Source organism: Osmerus mordax, chromosome 13 (genome assembly GCF_038355195.1).
Source record: "Osmerus mordax isolate fOsmMor3 chromosome 13, fOsmMor3.pri, whole genome shotgun sequence".
NCBI classification, from domain to species: domain Eukaryota; kingdom Metazoa; phylum Chordata; class Actinopteri; order Osmeriformes; family Osmeridae; genus Osmerus; species Osmerus mordax.
Genome location: NC_090062.1, coordinates 3,373,050 through 3,394,235, shown reverse-complemented (window position 1 = coordinate 3,394,235; position 21,186 = coordinate 3,373,050). Strand labels below are relative to the sequence as shown.

The 21,186-nt window shown below is 47.9% G+C and overlaps 3 protein-coding genes across 5 annotated transcripts in view; 1 reads left to right on the top strand and 2 right to left on the bottom strand.

The window, feature by feature from the left end:
- The window catches only part of ampd3a (adenosine monophosphate deaminase 3a), an 11,625-nt gene extending 9,937 nt beyond the window's left edge, over positions 1-1,688 (top strand). For both annotated transcript variants that reach the window (XM_067248939.1, XM_067248940.1), the window contains 3 exons: positions 211-384; positions 500-610; positions 735-1,688. In XM_067248939.1, coding sequence (XP_067105040.1) covers positions 211-384; positions 500-610; positions 735-911 — 462 coding nt within the window. In that variant the 3' untranslated portion in view covers positions 912-1,688. The remainder of the gene's footprint in view (positions 1-210; positions 385-499; positions 611-734) is intronic.
- Positions 1,689-1,714: 26 nt separating this feature from the next.
- On the bottom strand, positions 1,715-4,557 carry lyve1a (lymphatic vessel endothelial hyaluronic receptor 1a). The gene is made up of 6 exons (XM_067248941.1): positions 4,464-4,557; positions 3,799-3,979; positions 3,470-3,609; positions 2,696-2,947; positions 2,491-2,569; positions 1,715-2,409 (listed from the first exon to the last, which is right to left on the bottom strand). The coding sequence occupies exons 1-6, from the start codon at positions 4,555-4,557 to the stop codon at positions 2,211-2,213; spliced, it is 945 nt and encodes a 314-aa protein (XP_067105042.1). The 3' UTR covers positions 1,715-2,210.
- A 1,136-nt stretch (positions 4,558-5,693) lies between these two features.
- On the bottom strand, positions 5,694-20,649 carry mrvi1 (murine retrovirus integration site 1 homolog). Of its 2 annotated transcripts, XM_067249360.1 has the most exons (23): positions 20,522-20,649; positions 20,201-20,351; positions 19,284-19,495; positions 17,660-17,871; positions 15,597-15,700; positions 15,198-15,256; positions 14,337-14,510; positions 13,805-13,882; positions 13,663-13,709; positions 13,497-13,553; positions 12,862-13,356; positions 12,568-12,643; positions 12,026-12,152; positions 11,898-11,928; positions 10,196-10,336; positions 9,889-10,020; positions 9,182-9,335; positions 8,972-9,021; positions 8,534-8,782; positions 8,363-8,427; positions 7,267-7,398; positions 6,862-6,990; positions 5,694-6,758 (listed from the first exon to the last, which is right to left on the bottom strand). In XM_067249360.1, the coding sequence occupies exons 4-23, from the start codon at positions 17,729-17,731 to the stop codon at positions 6,512-6,514; spliced, it is 2,619 nt and encodes an 872-aa protein (XP_067105461.1). In that variant the 5' UTR covers positions 17,732-17,871; positions 19,284-19,495; positions 20,201-20,351; positions 20,522-20,649; the 3' UTR covers positions 5,694-6,511. The 2 variants fall into 2 exon arrangements, with proteins under 2 accessions (XP_067105461.1, XP_067105460.1); XM_067249359.1 differs by lacking the exons at positions 15,198-15,256; positions 15,597-15,700; positions 17,660-17,871; ... (1 more) ...; positions 20,201-20,351; positions 20,522-20,649 and having other exon boundaries at positions 14,337-14,768.
- Positions 20,650-21,186: the final 537 nt, after the last annotated feature.

Below are 21,186 nucleotides of genomic sequence, written 5' to 3'. Positions count from 1 at the left end.
GGTACAGAAGATTGATTAAACAACAGTATATTTAAATTAGTTTATTTACCAGACAGTTTTATCCAAAGTGAGAAATTGTTTATGTAGACCAATGGAGATTTTTAGGTTGGTTTAGGTGCGGTTCTATGTGAAGCTCTCTGTGACATTGTCTTGTGAAACAGGCTATTCAAATCAAACTTTATTTGTAACCACATACTCGTGGCCTCCCAGAGTCCAGTGTTGCAGTACCTGTACTACCTGGCCCAGGTGCCCATCGCCATGTCCCCCCTCAGCAACAACAGCCTCTTTCTGGAGTACTCCAAGAACCCCCTCCGAGAGTTCCTGCACAAGGGCCTGTGTGTCTCCCTCTCCACTGACGACCCCATGCAGTTCCACTACACCAAGGTACCCTGATCCCTCTCAGCCTGAACACCTGTCGTCCTCCCTGCATGTGTGTGTGTGTGTGTGTGTGTGTGTGAGAGAGATGGTAACCAGCTGCATGTCTCCATGTGCTCTGCAGGAGGCCCTGATGGAGGAGTATGCCATTGCAGCCCAGCTGTGGAAGCTGAGCACCTGTGATGTGTGTGAGATAGCCAGGAATAGCGTGCTGCAGAGTGGCCTGTCCCACCAGGTACACAGCCTCGGTCCAACACTTCATGTCCTACGCATCCCTGCCTACTACTGTGACGTCAGAATCCCGCTGTTTTATCATGAGCCTTCTGTGACATAGTCTCTCGTACATGTGGTGTTTCCAGGAGAAGAAGCACTTCCTGGGTGCAAGTTACCTGAAGGATGGGCCCGAGGGGAACGACATCCGGCGAACCAACGTGGCTCAGATCCGCATGGCCTACCGCCACGAGACGCTCTGCAATGAACTCAGTTTTCTAGTGGACGCTGTGAAGTCCGAGGCTGTCAGCATGCAGCCAGTCTGACCACAAGATGGACCTCGACTGTGTCTCATAGCATGCAAACCGATATCGATATTCACCAAATGATATTTCTCGCCCACGGATGTATCATTACAAACACAATCTCACCCATTCAAAGGATATCATTTGTCTTACTGCATGTATGTTGTTCCAAAAAAAACACAGAAAAGCAATTCTAGTCAACAAAGTCCTGTCCTTACAGTACATCTGGGAACATTTGTGCTCTGTTATGCAATGTTTTGGTTTTCTCCAAGAGGGAGATCTGGGGTAGGAAACATTGTCCGTCTGTTGGCAAGTCCGCCTCACTGTCAGGCTTCTGCTGGGCGGTCACAGCTGCTGAGAGAGACAGTGTTTATCTGAAGGACTGGAACCCGGCTCTGGCAGTGATGAATGAAGTCTGGTCTGGTTCCACTGTCTCTCCTCTGATTGGATGGGATGTCAGGGGCTGTTCGGAGGTTACTGTGAGCACAGTCAGAAACATCTATAGACCGTGTAACAGTCAGGCTTGACAGATTGGCAATGTTTTGTTCGAATCTCCATAGAACATGTATCAATTTCTATTTGTATGATTATGCAAGATTTCACTCTCATGCACTATTGTTTAGTTTTTTGTTGTTGCTGTAAGACATGACACTGAAAACATTTGTGAATTTAGTCTAGTAGACTCCATGTACAAACATGCCTTCTCCTTGTTCTTCTTTGTGCATTTCTGGATGACCAGAGGCTACGATAAACTGACCCTTTTTAGCATACTTGTCATCAATAAAGATGTAAACATTCTCACTCTATTACTTATATTTTACAGATTATAGCACAATAATGTCATAACCAGGAACAATAAAAAAAGGAGCAGGTAATTACCTCGGTACAAATTTATTAAAAAAATTACAATAATACATGTCACAAGGATGACCGTGATCTTTTTTGACAGTGTGAGCCAATTGAATGAGTTTAAATGAGAAAGCAAGTTACCAGTCTGCATAGCAGAATATTCAGGCCTACTGCATATATTATTCCTAAACTACTGAAACACAATCCGTTCTCAACAGACTGCTGCAATTGCACCGTTCTGGATTGCCTTACAACTGTAACATCACCATCTAGTGGCTAAAAGCCATTTCAATTTCAAATTCAAATCTGTCTGTAGCCCACACGTGTCAGGTAGTGTCTCGAACAAAAACCTTTCATGCATAATAAATGCATTTCAACAGCACATACTGTGGTCAATACCGTTGTTACAAAACGTACATAAATGTAAAAAGTTAAACATCTGGTGCCTGAGAAGCCATTCTCCTGGACGTATCAAGGCACTGTGTCTGTGGATGTCTTGGAGTCAATGTTGTTGTTGACGCTGACTTTGCCGGCTGTGTTTCTGCAGCCGTCCTCCTCAGGCTCCCTCTGGCCCTCCGGCTGGTCCTTCTTCCAGGTGGGGGTCCACTCCTCCGCCTCCACGCTCTCCTTCTCCTGCTCAGCTCCCCAGCACAGGAACCAGCTTCTCTTTCTTTAAAAGAAACAAAATGAACAGAAGGATTCTGACAATGACCGGCAGCCATTCCTTACAACTAAATGTGAACCCACTTACATTTTGAAGTACCAGAGGACGGCAGCCGCAGTCAGGAAAAGCAGAAAAGTCGAGCTGATCATCAGTGCTTTTGGTATGGCTGTTAACACAAAGCAAAACATACACCAATTAGTACTTTCTATTCGGAATGTTTGGGCAATGACTGACGACAGTGATCACAAAAGGCAGCACAACATGTTGTCTGAACTGTTGGAACATCACAGACCTCCAACAGCAGAGCCAGCAGCGCTCACGGACAGAGGCAGTTCATTGTCTTCCTCCGCCGGGTTGTCTGGAGAGAGGGGGGGGGAGGTGGAGGGGCGAGACTGGGGAGTGGACTGGGAGGATGGATGCCGGGACAGGACGAGGTGATTGATGACGGAGGGTCCACCCTCTGAGAGAGGAGGACGAGGCCCTCGCTCCCTCGGCTCGCTCACGGCCGCAGGGCTATCGGTGGGCGCATCCTCCAATTGTGACTCTGTGGAGGAAGCGCATGTTTAAGTCGGCGAGTTTGTCAAACATGTTCGAATGACAGATTTCATGCGACTGGGTCAGTGCATTCGCATCCTGAAAGGGATGCCCCTTAGACAGTTGGCCATACTTGTTCAGTTCCCTCCGTTCGTACAACTTGGCCACTCTCCTCTACCCCTCCTCTACTCCTCCTCCTGCCAGCCCCCCCTCGCCCCCCCCCCAGCCCCCCCCCCCCCCCCTCCAAGTGACTGCACAGGAAGTTGATGTGAGAGGTTTTATTGAATTTCCCTTTTTTCCCTTCCGTTCACGTTCGTACAATTCCAGATAATCTCCTCACAAGCACAAGCGGATATGAGAGTATGGGGATGACGGTATTCTCTGTACTGGACAAACGCCAGAAACATGACTCCAAAATAAACGGGTCAGTTCTGGGCAACAGTAAAAGACCTGCACGTCCTCTGCTCTTGTGAGTCAGCAAGACCTTTTGGAATGTCATCAATAAACGATTTAAGAGCTAAATGTCCCATACCTGTTTGGTTAAAGCAGAACACATCAAATTGTTTTTGGACAGAAGCTCTCCACGTCACAACCCCTGTCTGGTTATTTCCACATATTTTGCTGGCTGTGACACGGGGGATTACAGCAAAATGCTCATCGATCCAGCCGTACCTGAAGACAAACCACAGGGAGAGCATGCAGGAGATCTTAAACACCTTACCACAGTAAACAGTACCACGGTCAGTAAAACAGTTGCTCTCTGTATGAGGAACGGATGAAAACCCCTGTTTGTGAGTCTCATTGTCATGTGACGGTATATTAAAGTTCTCCTCTGGAGGTGTGAATCAGGGACCTCCTCACCTGCATGTCTCCAGACCCCTGCTGAGGGCCTCCTCCACCTGGGCCTTGGAGGCGATGGTCACCCCCAGCGACTGACACAGCTCTCTGGCCTCCGACACGTTGTAGGCATACATCACCTGGTTCTGGGTGGTCTTGTAGCTCACTTGAAACACACCTGCGACTGTGTGACCATCTGGGAAAACTGAGGAGGACAAATAGTATGGCATTTGTTTAATGCAAACTAATTGTATTGGTTTTTATATTCTAAAGGTTTTTACCAACCATTTTTGATATTTAAACCAAAAATATAGATCAAACACAGTTAGGTGGTTCTGTATTTAACAACTATGCAGTAATGAATAAATAAAAGGCAAAGCTATTCACTGTATATTTGAATAATATGTAATAATCACAATATACTGTATATACAGTATATACATTCTATAAAAAGTTGTATTATCTTAATATTTAAATACAGAATACGCATTCAAATAGTACTGAAGTGTATAGGATAATACTATTATGTCAAGCAACATTTTACAAAATCAAGTAACAAAATAACAATAATACAAGTAAGAAAATCCTAATAATCATTCTGAGGCATACATAGAAAATATGTTCTTTCAATGTCCATGTACATGAGAAACACGTTTGAAAACATCAGATAATGAATAAAAATACTTTACCTTTTAAGCTTCTGGGACTAGTCTTGAGCCTGGAGATGGTCAGAGCTGGAATCAGCAGCAGAAACAAGATCCAGAACTTCATCATAGTGATCATCTATTAGAGCTCAGCTGGGCTCCCAGTGTTCCTCTGTGTATCTGGGAACTTGTGGGTTGAGAGAGAGGTGATTCCTTCCAGAAGGTTGGGCTGGTGTGGACTGAATGCCCTGACGAACAACCGACCAGTGGGATGAGGTGGTCACCGGGCCAACAGGCAGCAGGGAACAGGAAGAGGAAGCGGAGTGTACGGCTTACATCAAAAGAGGTCACATACTACAGCTACCAGGTCCAAGAAAAAGAGAGGAGAGCCAACAAGTTAACAGAACACGGTATTAAGACAAAGCTTGTACTGGTAACATCATTCATTACAAAAAAGGTGATGTTTTCACTTTCAGTCATGTTTTTCAGTTATGTTTCAGCATTTTCACATTAAGTAGGGTGAGGAGATGTATATTTACTGATTGGAGTGCTATGAAACTGATAAAAAGCTTGAAAAGCTGTTTCAAGAGTCGATGCTCTTTTATTCGAGAACAACCAGTTATCCTTCTCTTTGCTTTTATATGTTCAAGGTATTAAATCCTCAACTATTCAGAATGAATCCAGCTTAGGACATCATTTAAAAACCCCTCCTCAGAGTCAGTCAACATGAGGCCTGGTTGCACAAGAGCTTCCTGCCTCCAGCCTTCAGTTATTAAAAAGCATCAGAATCCTGACATCCTCTAATGTGCCTCTGACACATACCGCTAGTCATGTTCCAGGGACAACCCTGCAACATCCCACTTCCAGCAAAACATCTCAGCCAGAGCCCGGCCAACAGGACATGACGCAGGCAGGGGTCGCCAATCAGCACCAGGAGGGTTTTCTTTTGTCTGTTTGTCATGATTATGGACTAATGGGAATACGATGACTTAGTTCAGTGTACGGTGTACTTTGTACAATGACTTTGTACAGCCTTCGTGTGACAGTGCTTCATCTTGATGAAGTCAGTTACATAATGTGAGAGGTTTCTTGAAACGAGCTGCTGCAATGAGAGGTTGGTAGTATCATCTGTTCTGAAATAAACAATCCTTATTTCACTTAGCCGCTCAAATGCAATGTCTCTTTTTTGGCAGGTCAAAGTTAGCATTCCGCTAAAACACCTGTTGGCTTGAAACTGCACCTGATGGAACTTATCACGATTGAAAAGATTGCAGGGAGTTTTAAGGCACCTTTATTTCAAGGTGGGGGGGGGGACACACACAACATAGAAACAATACAACGCTGGCACACTTGGAAGATTTTAAAAACAGAATAGTCTCATGCTGTCTAAAAGTGCGGGCGTACATGAGTTGTCGTTCAGTGCTCTGAGGACACAGACCACAATGACACAAACAAGAACTGTCAGCTGCAAAACATATTGCACTTTGGTGCTACTTTGGAATGTGCTTACATAATAGTTTACCAAAACAAAAAGTATCTGTTTAAATACACAACATAGATAATGTTCGTCAAAGGTAAAGACCATACTGTAACTCAATTTCAATCACTTAAATATTTCCGTAAACCTCTCTTTCTCAGAGTCGTCGCCTTGGTACACCTGAGAGAACACAGTATCAATGGTGGGGTACATTAATGTACACTTGTCTCGTGACCACCGTTTATCTGGAGGTACCGAAAGTATTCATAGTCGCCAGAGGCCACATTCATTCTTTCAGGATGACATTCAACGCAGGAGAACAAAGCATACTGGACATGTATCCGATGTGACTATAGAAGAACATGTATTTCACCACACTTGATACTGGTCCCTAAACAGTAATTGTCTATGCTTCTCACCATCACAAACAACCTGGCAGACTTCCTAAAACAACATAAATAGAACTTGAAGTGGATGATAAGAAAAAAAGCAAAACCAAATAAACACTCCCAAAAAGCTACATCCTTGAACCCTAGATAGTCACAATGCTGTATTCAAGCATGATGAGAAAGAGTCTTTGGAAGAAGAGGATAGATGGGGGAGGGGTGGGGGGGGGTTATTCTGTAGGAGGGTTCTTTGGCTGTACTCCAACATTCAGTCCAAAGATCTTCTTCTTGCCTTGAGCCATGGCTTTGTCAGCTGACATGTCCCCGTGGCTGTTGTAGCGGTCACTGAAGTACGTGAAAATGTTGACGACCAGGAACAGGACCAGAAACAGTGACAGGGTAATCCATAGCAGACGGTTACACCGGAATATCTTTGGACAAAGACGATCAACCACGACCAGGACCTCCTCCACTTTACTGTAAAAACAGTTGAATATTGTCTCATGTTTTTATATTGTTCACATACAGCAAGAACATTTCTAAATTTAAATATATGCCTTCTACCCAGATATATATTCACCTTTTACTCTTTCGCTCCTTTCTGTCTTCCTCTTTCGGTTTTTCTGGCTCCTCCTCTTTTTCTTCCCCTTCCTCTTCCTCCTCCTTCACTTCCTTGAGCTCTTTAGTTAGCTTCAGACCCTCTTGGTAACTGTGTTAGAACATGGTTTTACTTTACATTCAGTAAAAGCAGGTGCATCTCATTGTGAAAGTGTCTGTGTAAAGTCTGTCTGTGTGCCTGACAGGCTGACATGCTTTGCAGAGGAATTCAATTGAAAACATGGATCTCAATTCTCTCAATAATCAGAGTCAGACTGGACATTGAAGGTGTGCTGTGTGTGTGCGTGTGTGCATGCATGTGTGTGTGTGTGAGTATGTGTGTTGGTTGGAACACGTGTGTGTGTGTGTGTGCATATGCGTTCCTTACCCTTTTTTGTAGAACTCCTCCTCCATCTTTGCCTTGATCTCAGCCCTGATCTCAGCCCTGATGTCGTCGAGGTTGACAGGGAGCTTGGCTGCTGCGGAGGGCTCTCCTTCCTGCTCCGGACCCATCTTTCCACTGCATTGTTTCACATAGGAAAGAACAGTCAGCCCTGGCTGTCTATACGAGAACAGTCATTATACAGAGGAGGGAGGCTGGTCATTAGGCTTTCCATCACAACACCCTGGCCTTGTCTTAATGGACGGACTGGAACACAGTTGAAAGGCACTGTGCGTGTGTGCCACCATCGCTGACGACCAAGCTTGCGTAAAAAAACCCAAAGTACAAAGGCAAGAATGTGTACACGGGGGCTCTTAAACACCTCGCTGGGTTTGACCGAGCAGGCACTTTGCACGCTTGTTATTATTCAGGCTACAGCTTTCTACTTCTTTTCTCTTTCTACGTATTTCCACCTCCCTCCCTCCCTCGCTCCCTCTCTCCCTCGCTCTCTCTCTCTTTCTCACTCCCTCTCTTGCTATGTCTCTCCCTCTCTCTCTCCTCTCTTGCTCATCTGAGATGCTGGCTTAGAGCTAGCCTTTCAGCACGCTTCCCCAGCTCTCACCTTATTCCGAGGCCGGGGCGAGAGCTTGAGGTCTGCCTGGTTTCTGTCAGGCTCCTTAGCACAAATGTTTAGATTACATCTCAGAATAGCATATCAATCAGTTGCAGCTGCAGGGTTTTTATGGAATGCTAGCACCGTTTATTTGGAGCCCGCATATAATCGCTAGCTGCATAAACGTGGTGCTGTGCTGTGAAAAGGTCCCTGGTCCACCCTGCTCTGTGATTAATCTGGGACTGTCCCCCCCAGCAAGCACATCCTGGAGGCAACAAATCCACCACCCGTCCTGATAGAGCAGCAGATATGCTCTGATAAGGCTGGATGAACATTATGGTCCATTGTTTCGCAGAACGCTGACCTAACCTTGGAAGCCTGGAAGAACACACAATCAGATATACTGCTTGGGACTATGCATGTCTGTCGTATGCACGTTTCCAAGCCATGCTTCTAGAGGTCATGATGTCCAAGCACACGGAAGCCCACCTCTCAGCCCGGGCTGGCTGTCCAGACTCTGTGAGAGTGTTGCTTTTCACGGCGTTAGCCTCACACTGGAACAGAACGACAAACATGAACACAATGAGAGTCAGTGAGCATGGGCAGGGAGATACGCTGAACTTAGTGTTTACACGGTTGAGACACAAGGCTAAGACCTACGAGAACAGGAAGTCCAGAGCCAGGGTTGGCTCCGAAGCCAGGTCCAGGAGCAGAACCAAAACCAGGAGCAGAACCAAAACCAGGAGCAGAACCAAAACCAGGCCCAGAACCAAAACCAGGACCAGGACCAAGGTTGGGTCCAGTAGCAGGGGTAGGGACTGGGCCGGCAATGACGGGAGTCTGACCAGGGATGTTTAGGAGGTTAAATTTAGGGACCACGGCTACACTGACCCTCCTCCTGGGCAAAGCCTAAAAAGGAGTGGTAGAGAGGGGGAGGAAGAGCAGAGGGCGAGAGGAAGAAGGGAGAGGTGGAAAATGTAAACAATTCAGATTTTATAATGTGAGAGGTATGAGATCTGTACATCTGAGATAGCACGTGCACAAGCACACACACACACACATGCACACACACAGATACAGTACAACTTTATACCTTACCTTCCCCAGGGTCAGAGACATGGATCTGGATGGGCGTGGAACTCCATCATCTAGACATTAAACACACAGGACAACACAGTCAGAGTTAGGATCAAACTGTAAACCAAGCTCCTTTTGGTCAGAAGGATAACCTTAAGGGCAACCAAAACAGAAATCCTAACTATAAACATCAGTGCTGAGACTGTTTGAGCCAGTCTCCCGGTCCATTACCCCCAGTGTCTATGGACCCTCCATAGCAACGGCTGGAGTTCTGATTGGCCAGCTTCTTGAACTCTGTCAGCTCGGCGCGATCCTTCTCATAGGTCCTCTTCAGGTTCTCCACGTACTGCATCATCACCTCCGTGGCCTTGTTCATCCGCTTCTCCTGGGGACACGCAGCACAGCGTCAACGCTGCCCTGCTACTGTGAACTTGTCTCTCTTCTCCAACTGATGAAGAATCAGGGAGCCACCTAGCAGTAATTGCTGAAGTGTAATAGCAGGGTTGTACTGGGTCAATGCTGCAGGCCTTGTATTGTCTTGTTATGAAGAAGGTATTTAGTTCTGGGGGGAATCTAAATGTGAGTGTGCCAGGGCAGGGGAAGGCCTCATTACTGGTGCAGTACAGCTGTGACAACGTCACCTCCTCAGTAAATATTATCTTCAACCATTCAGTGGGGGCTAAGCCCGGAACATTTCTCTACGCATTCACTGAGTTTTCTTTGGCCAGAAGTATAACCTTTAGGGAAACCAAAACATCAGACAAAATCCTTGACAAATAACTTATCTGTCGGAAAACAAACATTCCAACGGCCACTTTCGAGGAGACAGGATTTTTTCTCATGATAGGGGAAAAAAGTGATGTTTCACATGCACTTTTCTGCTTGCTTTTCTCATTCAGGAGTTGCTTCTGGGTTCTGAGCCCACTGGGCTGTATTACCTGTCGCACGGCCCCCACTATCTCCGCCCTGCTGGACAGTCGGGTGGCCAGGCGGTGCAGGACAGCTAAGGTCTCTATGAGGCACTGGTACGAATCCCGCTGGTCAGAAGTCTGCCACTGGGGGGCGGTGGTCTGCAACAACACAAGCAGCAAAATGGAACATTCTAGTGAACAAAAACGCAATGTCATTCCATTTTTTCTAATCTTCCCCCCACATAGACTCTTAGTGATTGATCCAGGATTGGTAGTTGTGCACGCAGCTAACAATGCTAGTCAGTCCGCTACCTCTGCTAGCATGACCTCTGACCTTGAGTGAGCCTTTGAACTCTTCCAGTTCCTTCTCCGTGTTTTCCTCCGTCAGGTTCCGCTCCCGCTCCGCCTGCTTCAGACGCGTCTCCAGGGTATAGTTGTCGTTCCGGAATGCCAGCGACAGCTGAACAAACGCGTTCTGCAGAGAGGATGTGACCGTGTTGAAAACGGGCTGAACGCTCATCGGGGACACATTAGAGCTGACTATTGAGGATGGAGACCAACCATCACACTGCACACCAACACACAGTTGGGTTAGTGGGGTCAGGTCAATTCAAGTTCACCCCGAGAAAACATTGACATACTTAGGGTGTGTAGAATAAGACTGAAGGAATAAACAGCAGTGAGAGGGACCCTGATAACGTGCTTGCATGGGCCACTGCAAAACAAGCAACACAGAAAACTGAGGGGATGCCCACCAACAAATTACTTTGAGTGTGGAATCTTCTAGCTACTGAGGCTGAGCTGAACCAGACTGTAATGTGCAATAACCCCCCCCCCCCCCCCCCCCCCACAAAGCTGTACTTGATCAAAGCAAATCTATGTTGGTGGAACAAAGTGTGGAATGCTGCACACAGAGAGCAGGAGGGCAGCGAGAACAGAGTAGAGAGAGAGATCCGATCGAGAGAGAACAGAGCAGAGAGAGTCGAAAATGAGAGAGAAAGAGAGAGAGAGAGAGAGAGAGAGAGAAAGAGAGAGAGAGAGCGAGAGAGCGAGAGAGAGAGAGAGAGAGAGAGAGAGAGAGAGAGAGAGAGAGAGAGAGAGAGAGAGAGAGAGCAGGGAGGAGGGAGCAGATAGTAGAGAGAGCAGAGAGAACAGAGCAGAAAGTGTAGAAAATGAGAGAGAAAGAGAGAGAGAGAGAGAGAGAGAGAGAGAGAGAGAGAGAGAGAGAGAGAGAGAGAGAGAGAGAGAGAAAGAGAGAGAGAGTAGAACATGAGAGAGAGAGAGAGAGAGAGTAGAACATGAGAGAGAGAGAGAGAGAGAGAGAGAGAGAGAGAGAGAGAGAGAGAGAGCAGGGAGGAGGGAGCAGATAGTAGAGAGAGCAGAGAGAACAGAGCAGAAAGAGTAGAAAATGAGAGAGAAAGAGCGAGAGAGAGAGAGAGAGAGAGAGAGAGAAAGAGAGAGTAAAACATGAGAGAGAGGGAGAGAGAGAGTAGAACATGAGAGAGAGAGAGAGAGAGAGCAGGGAGGAGGGAGCAGATAGTAGAGAGAGCAGAGAGAACAGAGCAGAAAGAGTAGAAAATGAGAGAGAAAGAGCGAGAGAGAGAGAGAGAGAGAGAGAGAGAGAAAGAGAGAGTAAAACATGAGAGAGAGGGAGAGAGAGAGTAGAACATGAGAGAGAGAGAGAGAGAGAGCAGGGAGGAGGGAGCAGATAGTAGAGAGAGCAGAGAGAACAGAGCAGAAAGCGTAGAAGAGCAGAGGCCAGAGAGGACAGGAAAGCTTGGACCTCTGGCTGTCCTCCTGCAGATGTATCCCCGTGGGGGATGCTGGGCGGGGCGACAGGCAGGGACCACACTCGCACAGCCCCATGTTTGCACTCTCTCCATAGAGACGGGAAATCACACAGGCCCAAATTAGCCTCCATCAGAAGGAGATAGTACACAACTCCAAAGTCTACAGTATTTCACTTTGCATAACAACGTCAGGGCTGTTTAGCTTCTGTGATCTAGCTGTGTGCAACCGACCGTTTTGATACCTACCTCAACTTCTTTTTCTGTGAGGGGAGGTGCACTGGAATCAAAAGAAAACAGACAGTGTTTGTCGGCGAGCAAAGGGAAAGCTGAATGAGTTGGCACGTCTTAGCTGTAGGTTTGGCCTTGTCACACACCAGCCTGGTAGACCTCTGTGAAGTTTGAGTTTCCTCAGCATCACATCTGAGATGTTGGGCATGGAGTCCGACTTCTCCTTGGTCTCCTCATCAGAGGGGGAGCCTGGAGGGGGGAGGGGGGACAGGCCTGAGGGCAGAGAGGCAGACCACTCACCTTTACCAGGAACAGAACAAAGCCTGCTAACATCATTCTAATAGCCATTCAGCAGGGGGATTAAACATAGCTTTGTTTCTCAGCGTCTGATCATACACACTTAATGTCGTCCCAATCACACCCTCTGCTGGCCTAAACTCAGTACTGCATTTCTGGGACGAGCAAGTGTATGGAAAACAGGTTGACCTGCCAGTCAAACGCCAGACCAGGAGATGAACACACACACAGCAGAACGTGAACACACGCAGCAAAACATGTCATGTTTCCAGTCCCTCTCTGGGTCAGTTAGGACACATTTCCTTTGACGTAGCCCATAGAATGGAAGCCTTGATCTGGTCCCCTCTATACCCTGGTATATTTCCTGCATAGGCTACACTGACTGCTGTACCTCTTTCCTGTTCAGCTGTTTCACTCAGGTCTGGCAGCTTGGAGCCCACACTTTGATTTCGTATCAGCTTATGTTCCTGTACACGGGATATAAACAAAAGAGGGCTTTAGAAACAATGAACTTGGCTTGCATGTCTTTCATGCTCTGGTAGTTGATGGTCGTAAACGACACTACATTCCCTCTGGTATTTTGCCAATAAAAGGAGGCAAAACAAATGTCACGTAAACATTTGGACAAGAAAGCAAAAGGATGAGCAGATCTCTGGCCCTGCTGGAAGACTAGCCTGCATCGTACCTCTCTCAGTTTGGACAGTTTCTGCACGTTGACGGGCTGGGCGGGGAAGTCCTTGTACCCCGATGACTTGTGCGGGCCCTCCCGAGGTTTGTCTGTGAACGAGAAGGTCTCCTCCGTCTTGGGGGAGAAGTTGGGCGCCCCGTTGCGGGCGTTGAGGGTCCCCACCGTGTCCCAGGACACGGCTCTCATGAGAGGGGGAAAGGCTCCGATGGTCTTGATCTCGGCCGTGCAGGGGGCTTGCTGGGTCGGGGGCCGGGGGACGGGCTTGGCCACGCCCGTGGCCGGGGTCTGGCTGGGGTTTCGGACCGGACCCTCCTCCGGCTTGTTAACCAGCACAGGAACGGGGCTCTTCTTGGAAACCCGGGGGTCACAGTTCTCCTTCTGGCCCCCACTGGGCTCCCTGGTGGGGGAGGGGCCGGCGTGGCGGGGGGTCAGGGTGCCGGAAGACACCTTCCGCTTCTCATTGGGCTTCCAGTCCACCAATCGCCTGGTGCCCTGGGAGCAGCACATCCAGACAGAAGAAGGAAGATTCTATTCCAGTGTTCAATCTGCCACAACCACATGGAATGTCTGATAACTGCAGCTGTGTTTGGGCCATTGAGTGAGAGGTGAGTGAGAGACGGTGTTGTGCTGACCTCCTGCTCTGGTGATCCTGGATCCACCTGCTCCCTCACTAGAGGAATCTCCAAGCGCTGGGGGAAACCATGACAACACCAATACCGTTACCAACCACACCAACCTGCACTACCGCCAGGGAGAACAAACGTTGACACCGAGTATAGAGTAGACTGTAAGCCTTACCGGACTGACAGGCTGGCTGGCGTAGTTCACTTCTGCGGGTCCCACACCTGAAACAGAGACCAGAGGATCATGTAGGACGACAAGTTCGATCCTCGGTTCTGCTTTTAACCACGTATGTCGAGAGGGCAGGAACAGGACGTACTGATTTGCGGGGCGGTGCTGATGGAACTGCTTCTAGATGCCACTGGCGAGGAGGACGGCGTCGGGTTGGGAGAGAGACCTGCAGATAGACCCAACCCTGTTGGCTTTACTCCAACATTATGAAACCAAACAGGAAAAAAGGAAGTAGGAAACAAGGAATAGTGTGTTCGTTGGCGTTCCCTCGGCCTCTGTATCAGTTGACTCACATTAACAAAGCCTGAGAGAATGACGTGTAATTGGGAATGAAGTTGGTTCCCTAAGTTACTGTGGCCCGTGTTTACTCTGGAATTTGCTGGCAAGCATCCACCAGCAGATGTTTGAGGACATGAGCACGTACGTGACGATGCTTTGTGCAGATTAGAGGAGAGTAATCCACTTCTCAAAATAAACGACTTCACTTAAAATACTTGTTGTTGGTTGTTCTCTGATAACCTGGTTTACGTTCTACCATTGAATAAGGGTTTGTACCTGGGCTACCTGCAGGGTGTGTGTGTGTGGTGGGAGTGTCTGTGTGCGTGCTGTGTGTGTCTCACCGGTGGGGGATTCGGTGAGGCTGCAGGTGGACCTGCGTCCGCGGCGCGTCAGGAAGCGGTCGCTGACCTTCCTGGCCTCTTCCAGCAGCTCCAGGTTCTTCTGACGCTCCTCCTCAGACAGCTGCAGCTCTGGGAGCTGGTCCTTCACCAGGTCTAGCACCTGTCCTGAGCTGTCTGAGACACACACACACACACACAGACACACACACACACACACAGACACACACACACACACACACACATACATACATACATACAAATACACACAGACACACGCACACACACAAAGTAACACACACACACGCGTAGACACACCAGACACACACACATATACATACAAATACACACAGACACACACGCACACACACAGAAACACACACAGACAGACAAACACACACATACACACAAACGCACAGAAACACACACACATGCGCAGAAACACAGACACACGCATGAATACGCACACACACAGTTGCACATGAATATACACATGATTCATACATGCAAACAAACACTCCATCCAGAAAGGTTAACCCTAACCCTAACTCTCCCATAAACAGTATCAAAACACAAGCAAAGACAAATGGCTCCAACCTACAGCCCTCTCTGCGATCTCAGCTGAGATCAAGCCATCATCAACAGTAATCAAGGCTTCATCTCAACCTGTGCTGTTCTAAGCTGACCTCTCCCCCCTCTGACTACCCACCAATCACCAAACTTAGACCAGGATCACAAATTTGCATCAGCCAACCGTGGAGCCTTGTTTCAGATCAAGGGATGATTATACTTCTACAGCACACATACCGTGACTTAAAATCATGCAAATATCCATCTGTTTCTATCGACAGCCTGGCCACTCACCTACTGTGGTGATGGGGGAGGGACAGTTTCTGGAGAGACGGGATCTGGGACTGTGTGGTCTGAGAAAGAGAGAGAGAGGGAGAGAGAGAGAGATATTGAGAGACATAGAGTGCGAAAGAGAGAGAGAGGGAAGGACAATGGTAGAGAGAAAGAGAGAGAAAGAGAGAGAGAACAGAGAGAGAGAGAGGGAGAGAGAAAGAGAGAGACTTTATACAGTGTTCTTAGAGCTCAGTCTATATTTACATTCTACCACAACACTGGAGATGGATGGATTTCCTTTTCTAGAAATATCAAGATGCTGCGATGGACAAAGTGGCTCGTTTTTCAGCTGGTAAATTGCTCTAAACCCCAGTCACAGACGTGAATAATCCTCCACTCCGGATCAAAGAACTACAGTACCTTGCCTGTTCCAGAGGCCGGCCCTCTTGTTGGACTACAGTGGCCTGTTTTGGGAAGATGATAGTGGGGGCGGTCATGACCATCCCTCTGCTCTCTGGTGTGTACTGCAGAGAGGAACAAGACAGAAGTCTGGAGATGTTCGAAACTCTCACAAATAGAAATATTTTCACAGCAATGACTCAAATTGTGGAATGTTGATTTAACTCATTCAAAGTTTAAAAGCACAGTAAAGGCTGACCAGCCCAGCGATATCAGAGTAAACATGTCACCCAATTGCTTGTGTCACAGCAAAGTGATGCGAAACGTTCCCATTGGCTGCCCTTTGACCTTAACGCTTAAGTACACATCTCTATGACATGCTTGTGTTCGCATTGCCTGCCTGCCACAGATACGTTTGCTAGCTTGGTGGATTTATGTTTTCTCAAGGCTTTCATGTTAATATCAGTGTTGGGACAGGCCAAACATGGATGTCTTTTCCTCACTAAATCTCTGTGCTCTTCAGCAGGCCAGGGCCTCTATAGATGTGGTGGAATCCAGGAAGAAAAAAAAAAAGAACACCCACTTCAGGGCATTACTGTTTCAAAGCACTTTTAAGGGAAAAAGAAATAAACTTGCTGCTGTGTTTGATGGGTGAGATGGGGGTTGGGTATTCCAGTGAGGCACTTAGCTCTGGGGGTTAACAGGTGGTCTAAAGCCAGTTTGGAGAGACTGTTGAAACTAGCCGTGCTCTTAGCCTATCAGCATAGCGTCAACATCTCAGACCCCGAACATCAGATCATGTCGTCCTCTGGGACTAAACATCCTCAACATCCTGGAGTCTGGATCTCAACCTCAACCCAGCAGGGAGAGCTGGGCCGAAGCAACTTTACCTGAATCATGTGACCGATCTGCGGGACTGGAGCTCATTGATTAGCCATAGTTACCAAAATCAAGTACATTTCCAACAGGAAAAGCCAGACCTGAGCTCAATCTTTTGTCAGTTCCACAGTGTCCTGATTCTTTCCTCAGAGGAATGCATGTAAATAAACAGATGGGTCAGATATGAGATCCTAATTAAATCTTTCATCAGGAGGGGGGTTCTGACAGCAGAGAGCCCTGTAACAGTCTGTCCAGAGTTGCTGAAAGGCCTGGGTATTGTTTAATAAAGGAGGATTGTTTTATTTGGTTGGCATATGCTCCCAGATTAGATTACGGAGTTAGCTGCATTCCTCTTAAGAGGGTTTATCTGCTCTGTGTTTATGACTGGAGAGGAGGAAGGTGTGCTCACAGGAGGAAGGCTGCTCTGCTAAAGCACTCATCCATTCTCCTACTTGATGGCTGCAAACATTTAATCCAAATTAAGCCAGCGTTTAAAGAGCTCCACACTCTAACTTCATGACAGTTTGACTACCATAATACAGCACAATATTATTCTCTGGAAGACATACTGGAGTAAAATTTCAGAACATTATAAACCTTCCATGTTATCTGGAACAACAGCTACTCAATGACCTAATAATAGTCAAAACAACTCTACTGTTGGTCGTAAGTCAACTAATCACATAAATAATTCAACCTTAAATGACTGAGGATAGGACTGAGCTACGACAAATGCCCTTTAGAGCAGAGCACAGATCTCTGGAGATCTTGAACATTCTGTCCTGGCTACCAGAGATGTTTCAATTAGTTCATCAAGGTAAAATGCTGGTAATAAAAGGAACTTAGGGTAGCGATCTGGACAAAGGAGGAGAGAACAGCATGCCCTGGGATTGATTACATATTTTAGCTGCAGAGTGAAAATAGCTTTGTTCAAAGTGAACAATAACATTGGGCAAGCCACCTTTTTTGGACAACAGCCTGAAGTGGTCTATTTTTAATTTCTGTCAGCCTTTCATCATAAACCCAAAGCTCTGATACACCCTCACCCTTAGCCTACCATACACACACCCGGCACGCAAAAGCTTTCTAACATTAAACACCCTAGTCACAAAGACTCACAATGTGTCAAAAACAGACCCAACGCACAGTGTTGACGAGCCAGAGGAAAGTGTCAGAGCTCCACAGGAGGCGTGCTGCGTGCTCACCGTGCTGGGAGAGCTGGAGGAGCTGTCCTGCTCCTCAGGGGAGTCCTCCTCCTCCTCAGGGAGGGTGGGCATCGCAGGGAGGAGAGGGGGCCGCGAGCGGGTGTGGGGAAAGATGAAGGGGATCTCAGGGGGGCTGGGGGGTCCAGGGGCCTCCTCGCTGCTTTGGTTTGGGTTTGGCGCTGAAGAACACTGCGACGATAGCTGGTCCTCTGCTTCCCGGTCCTGTGTTTATGTTGTTATGTTTATGTGAGTGTTATGCATGTAAAGGTGCGGCGCATGCACTCACACGCATACACACGGTCTAAGGAAACCACGTAGAAATCAACTTTCTCAAACCAGGATACAGTGTACTGGTTGCAATTTGCACATGTATGGCTGGGACTGTGCCAGATTTCAGTTTCTCTGTGCTGTTGATTTTCACATAGCTCCATCATGTCTCACAGTAGCCAGGGAAAGCAATAAAAACCTCAATGTCTTCACAGTCTTAAACACAGATATTTAGAGACATGACTGGCCTAGTAAAAATGACAACCATTCAACCAAACCACTGAGGTCATCAGGACTAGAGCCTTGCACACATGAATTAAAAAACAATTTATTCACAGCAGCGCAGTCACTGCCAGTGATTGCATGTGACAAGACGAATCAACATTGCACTCTTCCACACCAAGTTTCTTTTTTTTCCAGCCTATCGTGTATCCAAAAAGAACACCACATCTAGATGTTGATCTTCCCCTCACCACGTTAAACCTGTCCTTACAAAAAAAAAGAAAATACGGCCTTTCCTGGCCTTCCTCTCTAGAGCTGTGAATAAACAAATGTGACCTTTCCTCTGATGCGGGGGCGGGTGGGGGTCAGGCTGGGAGAACGGGATTCCCAGAGGGGAGGGGAGCATTCTTCCGGCTATTAAAGACAGACTGACATCAATCTCAGACCCAAGATATAAGACGAAAGGATATCCCTAGCCGGCATCTGGAGAACCTAAACATCATTGGAGATGGCTGTGAAAGAAACATTACACAACTACGTAGAAAGAATTTGCGCACTGTAGCCTAGTGTAGGATACAAGAATGCAGTGGAATACCTATCTAAGCCTGCATGTATTCAAAACAAGATGCTTCAGTTAGCAAAGTTGGATTAAATCACCACATTGTCCCAAATAGACAAATACGTAACATCAAGCGTTCCTTCCGTGTTTCTTTCTAGATAACGATAAAAAAAACGCACATTCTTTCTATCTCTTGTTTGTAATTAATTTAGTGGGAAAATGTCCTACAGGATCCCCAGCACTGCCAGAAATAACCGTATCAGTCATGCCATCAGTCAGGGCTCTGGTAGGGGTGACAGGGGTCACATTCTCCCTGGAGACAGCCTCCCTCACTGGGCCAGATTGTCTGCCAGGGCCCCTTAGCTCCAGAGCTCCGGGACTCCTTGTCCTCCCAACATTGTACAGCAGTCTCATCATCTACAACCATGCCCTTTCTAGTACGGGGGCTGGGGGGGGGGGGGGGGGGCTGCCTGGTACACCCTAGCACCCTGGTTGGCAGGGATGTGAAACAGGAAACTTTGCCAAAGCAGCAGCAGTTTGTGTGTGTTTAAAGTTTTGTGAGGGACTTTTGCTAACTCACCTCAGAAGATGCACAGCTGGATGGCTCTGGAGTGTTGCTCCTCCAACAATAGTCTGGATCAAAGGTCTGGTCCCTCCCACTATCTGCTTGGCTTGCTAATTGGTCCTTCCCACTGGGGTCTGCTTCTGCTAACGGATTCCTCCCACAGTCACCGGGTGAAGATGATTCGCAACTCTCACAATCCGCCACCTCTGATTGGCTGTAGTCACTGCCAGTCAGATGAGACCCACAAACAAACAGTCTTTTGCCCATATCCAACACCCTGACATAGAAAGGATAGCCTGGGTATCAGCTGACATAGTTGAGAGGCCTCCCCTCCAGCTCCCTCCTCTGTGACGTCGCTCGTCACACTCAGCAGTGACAGGTGGCCCCTCCCTCCCAGCTCAGCAGTGACAGATGGCCCCTCCCTCACAGCTCAGTCGTGACAGGTGGCCCCTCCCTCCCAGCTCAGCAGTGACAGGTGGCCCCAGCCTCACAGCGCAGTCGTGACAGGTGGCCCCTCCCTCCCAGCTCAGCAGTGACAGGTGGCCCCTCCCTCCCAGCTCAGCAGTGACAGGTGGCACCTCCCTCCAAGCTCAGCAGTGACAGGTGGCCCCTCCCTCCCAGCTCAGCAGTGACAGGTGGCCCCTCCCTCCCAGCTCAGCAGTGACAGGTGGCCCCTCCCTCCCAGCTCAGCAGTGACAGGTGGCCCCTCCCTCCCAGTCTTGATGCTATCGTCTGTTTCCGCTTCCTCCCAGACCAACAAGACCAAAAGTACCCCTGTATATTCAGTGGGACCTGGCGCGTGACAATGTAAACACCCACATCTCTGTTCTGTCTCACCTTCTCCAGGCTCCACTGTCTGCTGGGCCTGTCGTCTAAACACACGCAATCCCTTTCCAGTAACAAAGAGAGGCCGAACATAAACACTTACCCCGCTACATTCTCCTCGGTGGAACTGGGGCAAACAGGCTGAGCGTCTGTTTCCGGTGGGATGGGAAGAGGTGATGCGCACGTGGGCTGGAAGACGAACTGTGGCTGTATCACTACCGAGGGGGAGGGTTCCTCTGGCACAGGGATGGAACCTAGCATACAACGTCACAGCGTCAACAGGTTCAGACTGAGAGGGAAGTCAAAGCCACAAACAAGTCAATACAATGATTTCTATGCAGTACGTGTGTGTGTGTGTGTGTGTGTGTGAGAAAGATGAGAGCTACTAGTGACCGATGGATCTACTGTGGTACTGGAGAGGTACCTAGAGACGCTGACCCAGTCCCACCACCACTTCTGCTGCTTCCCGGTCCAAGGTCTGGGTCAGAACTCTGGCCTGGGCTGGATGACTTCTCACCTGGGCAGGGTGTCTCTGGTGCCTCACAGCTCCGAGTCTGACAGAGACAGAACCACATATTGATCCACCGCTGTCTCATTCAACAGCAAGCTCCAGATGTGCATTTATGAGGCCCAGTTTGGTATAAACTATGCGGAATTAAAAACGCAGTGGACTTTAATTCAGACAGCAGATTTGATTCTGGGAACACATGCGACCATCCGGCCCATCCATCACCTGGAGAGGATGAAGACTGTGTAACAGCTAGCTCTCTATGGACGCAAGACACAGTCAAAACAAAATGCTACAAAAAAAACCCTGCTATTCCCAGTATGTAACACTTTCACTAGTATTTCTGCCTCATTGCTATTGACTGCTATGTAAGGCCATGATTTCCCGTTTTGGGCTAGAGGTAGGAGAACAATGCAAGTCTGATGACCAATAAACACAGACTCGTCCCTGCCTTAATCCAATCACCGCTCTGTAATGGTCTTCGCAGGACACAGAACACTGTGTCTTTCTCACTACAGCGGCCAGCCCTACCACACCACCGACACAACTGTACCTGGTTTGTCTGGCTAACTTCCCATCAT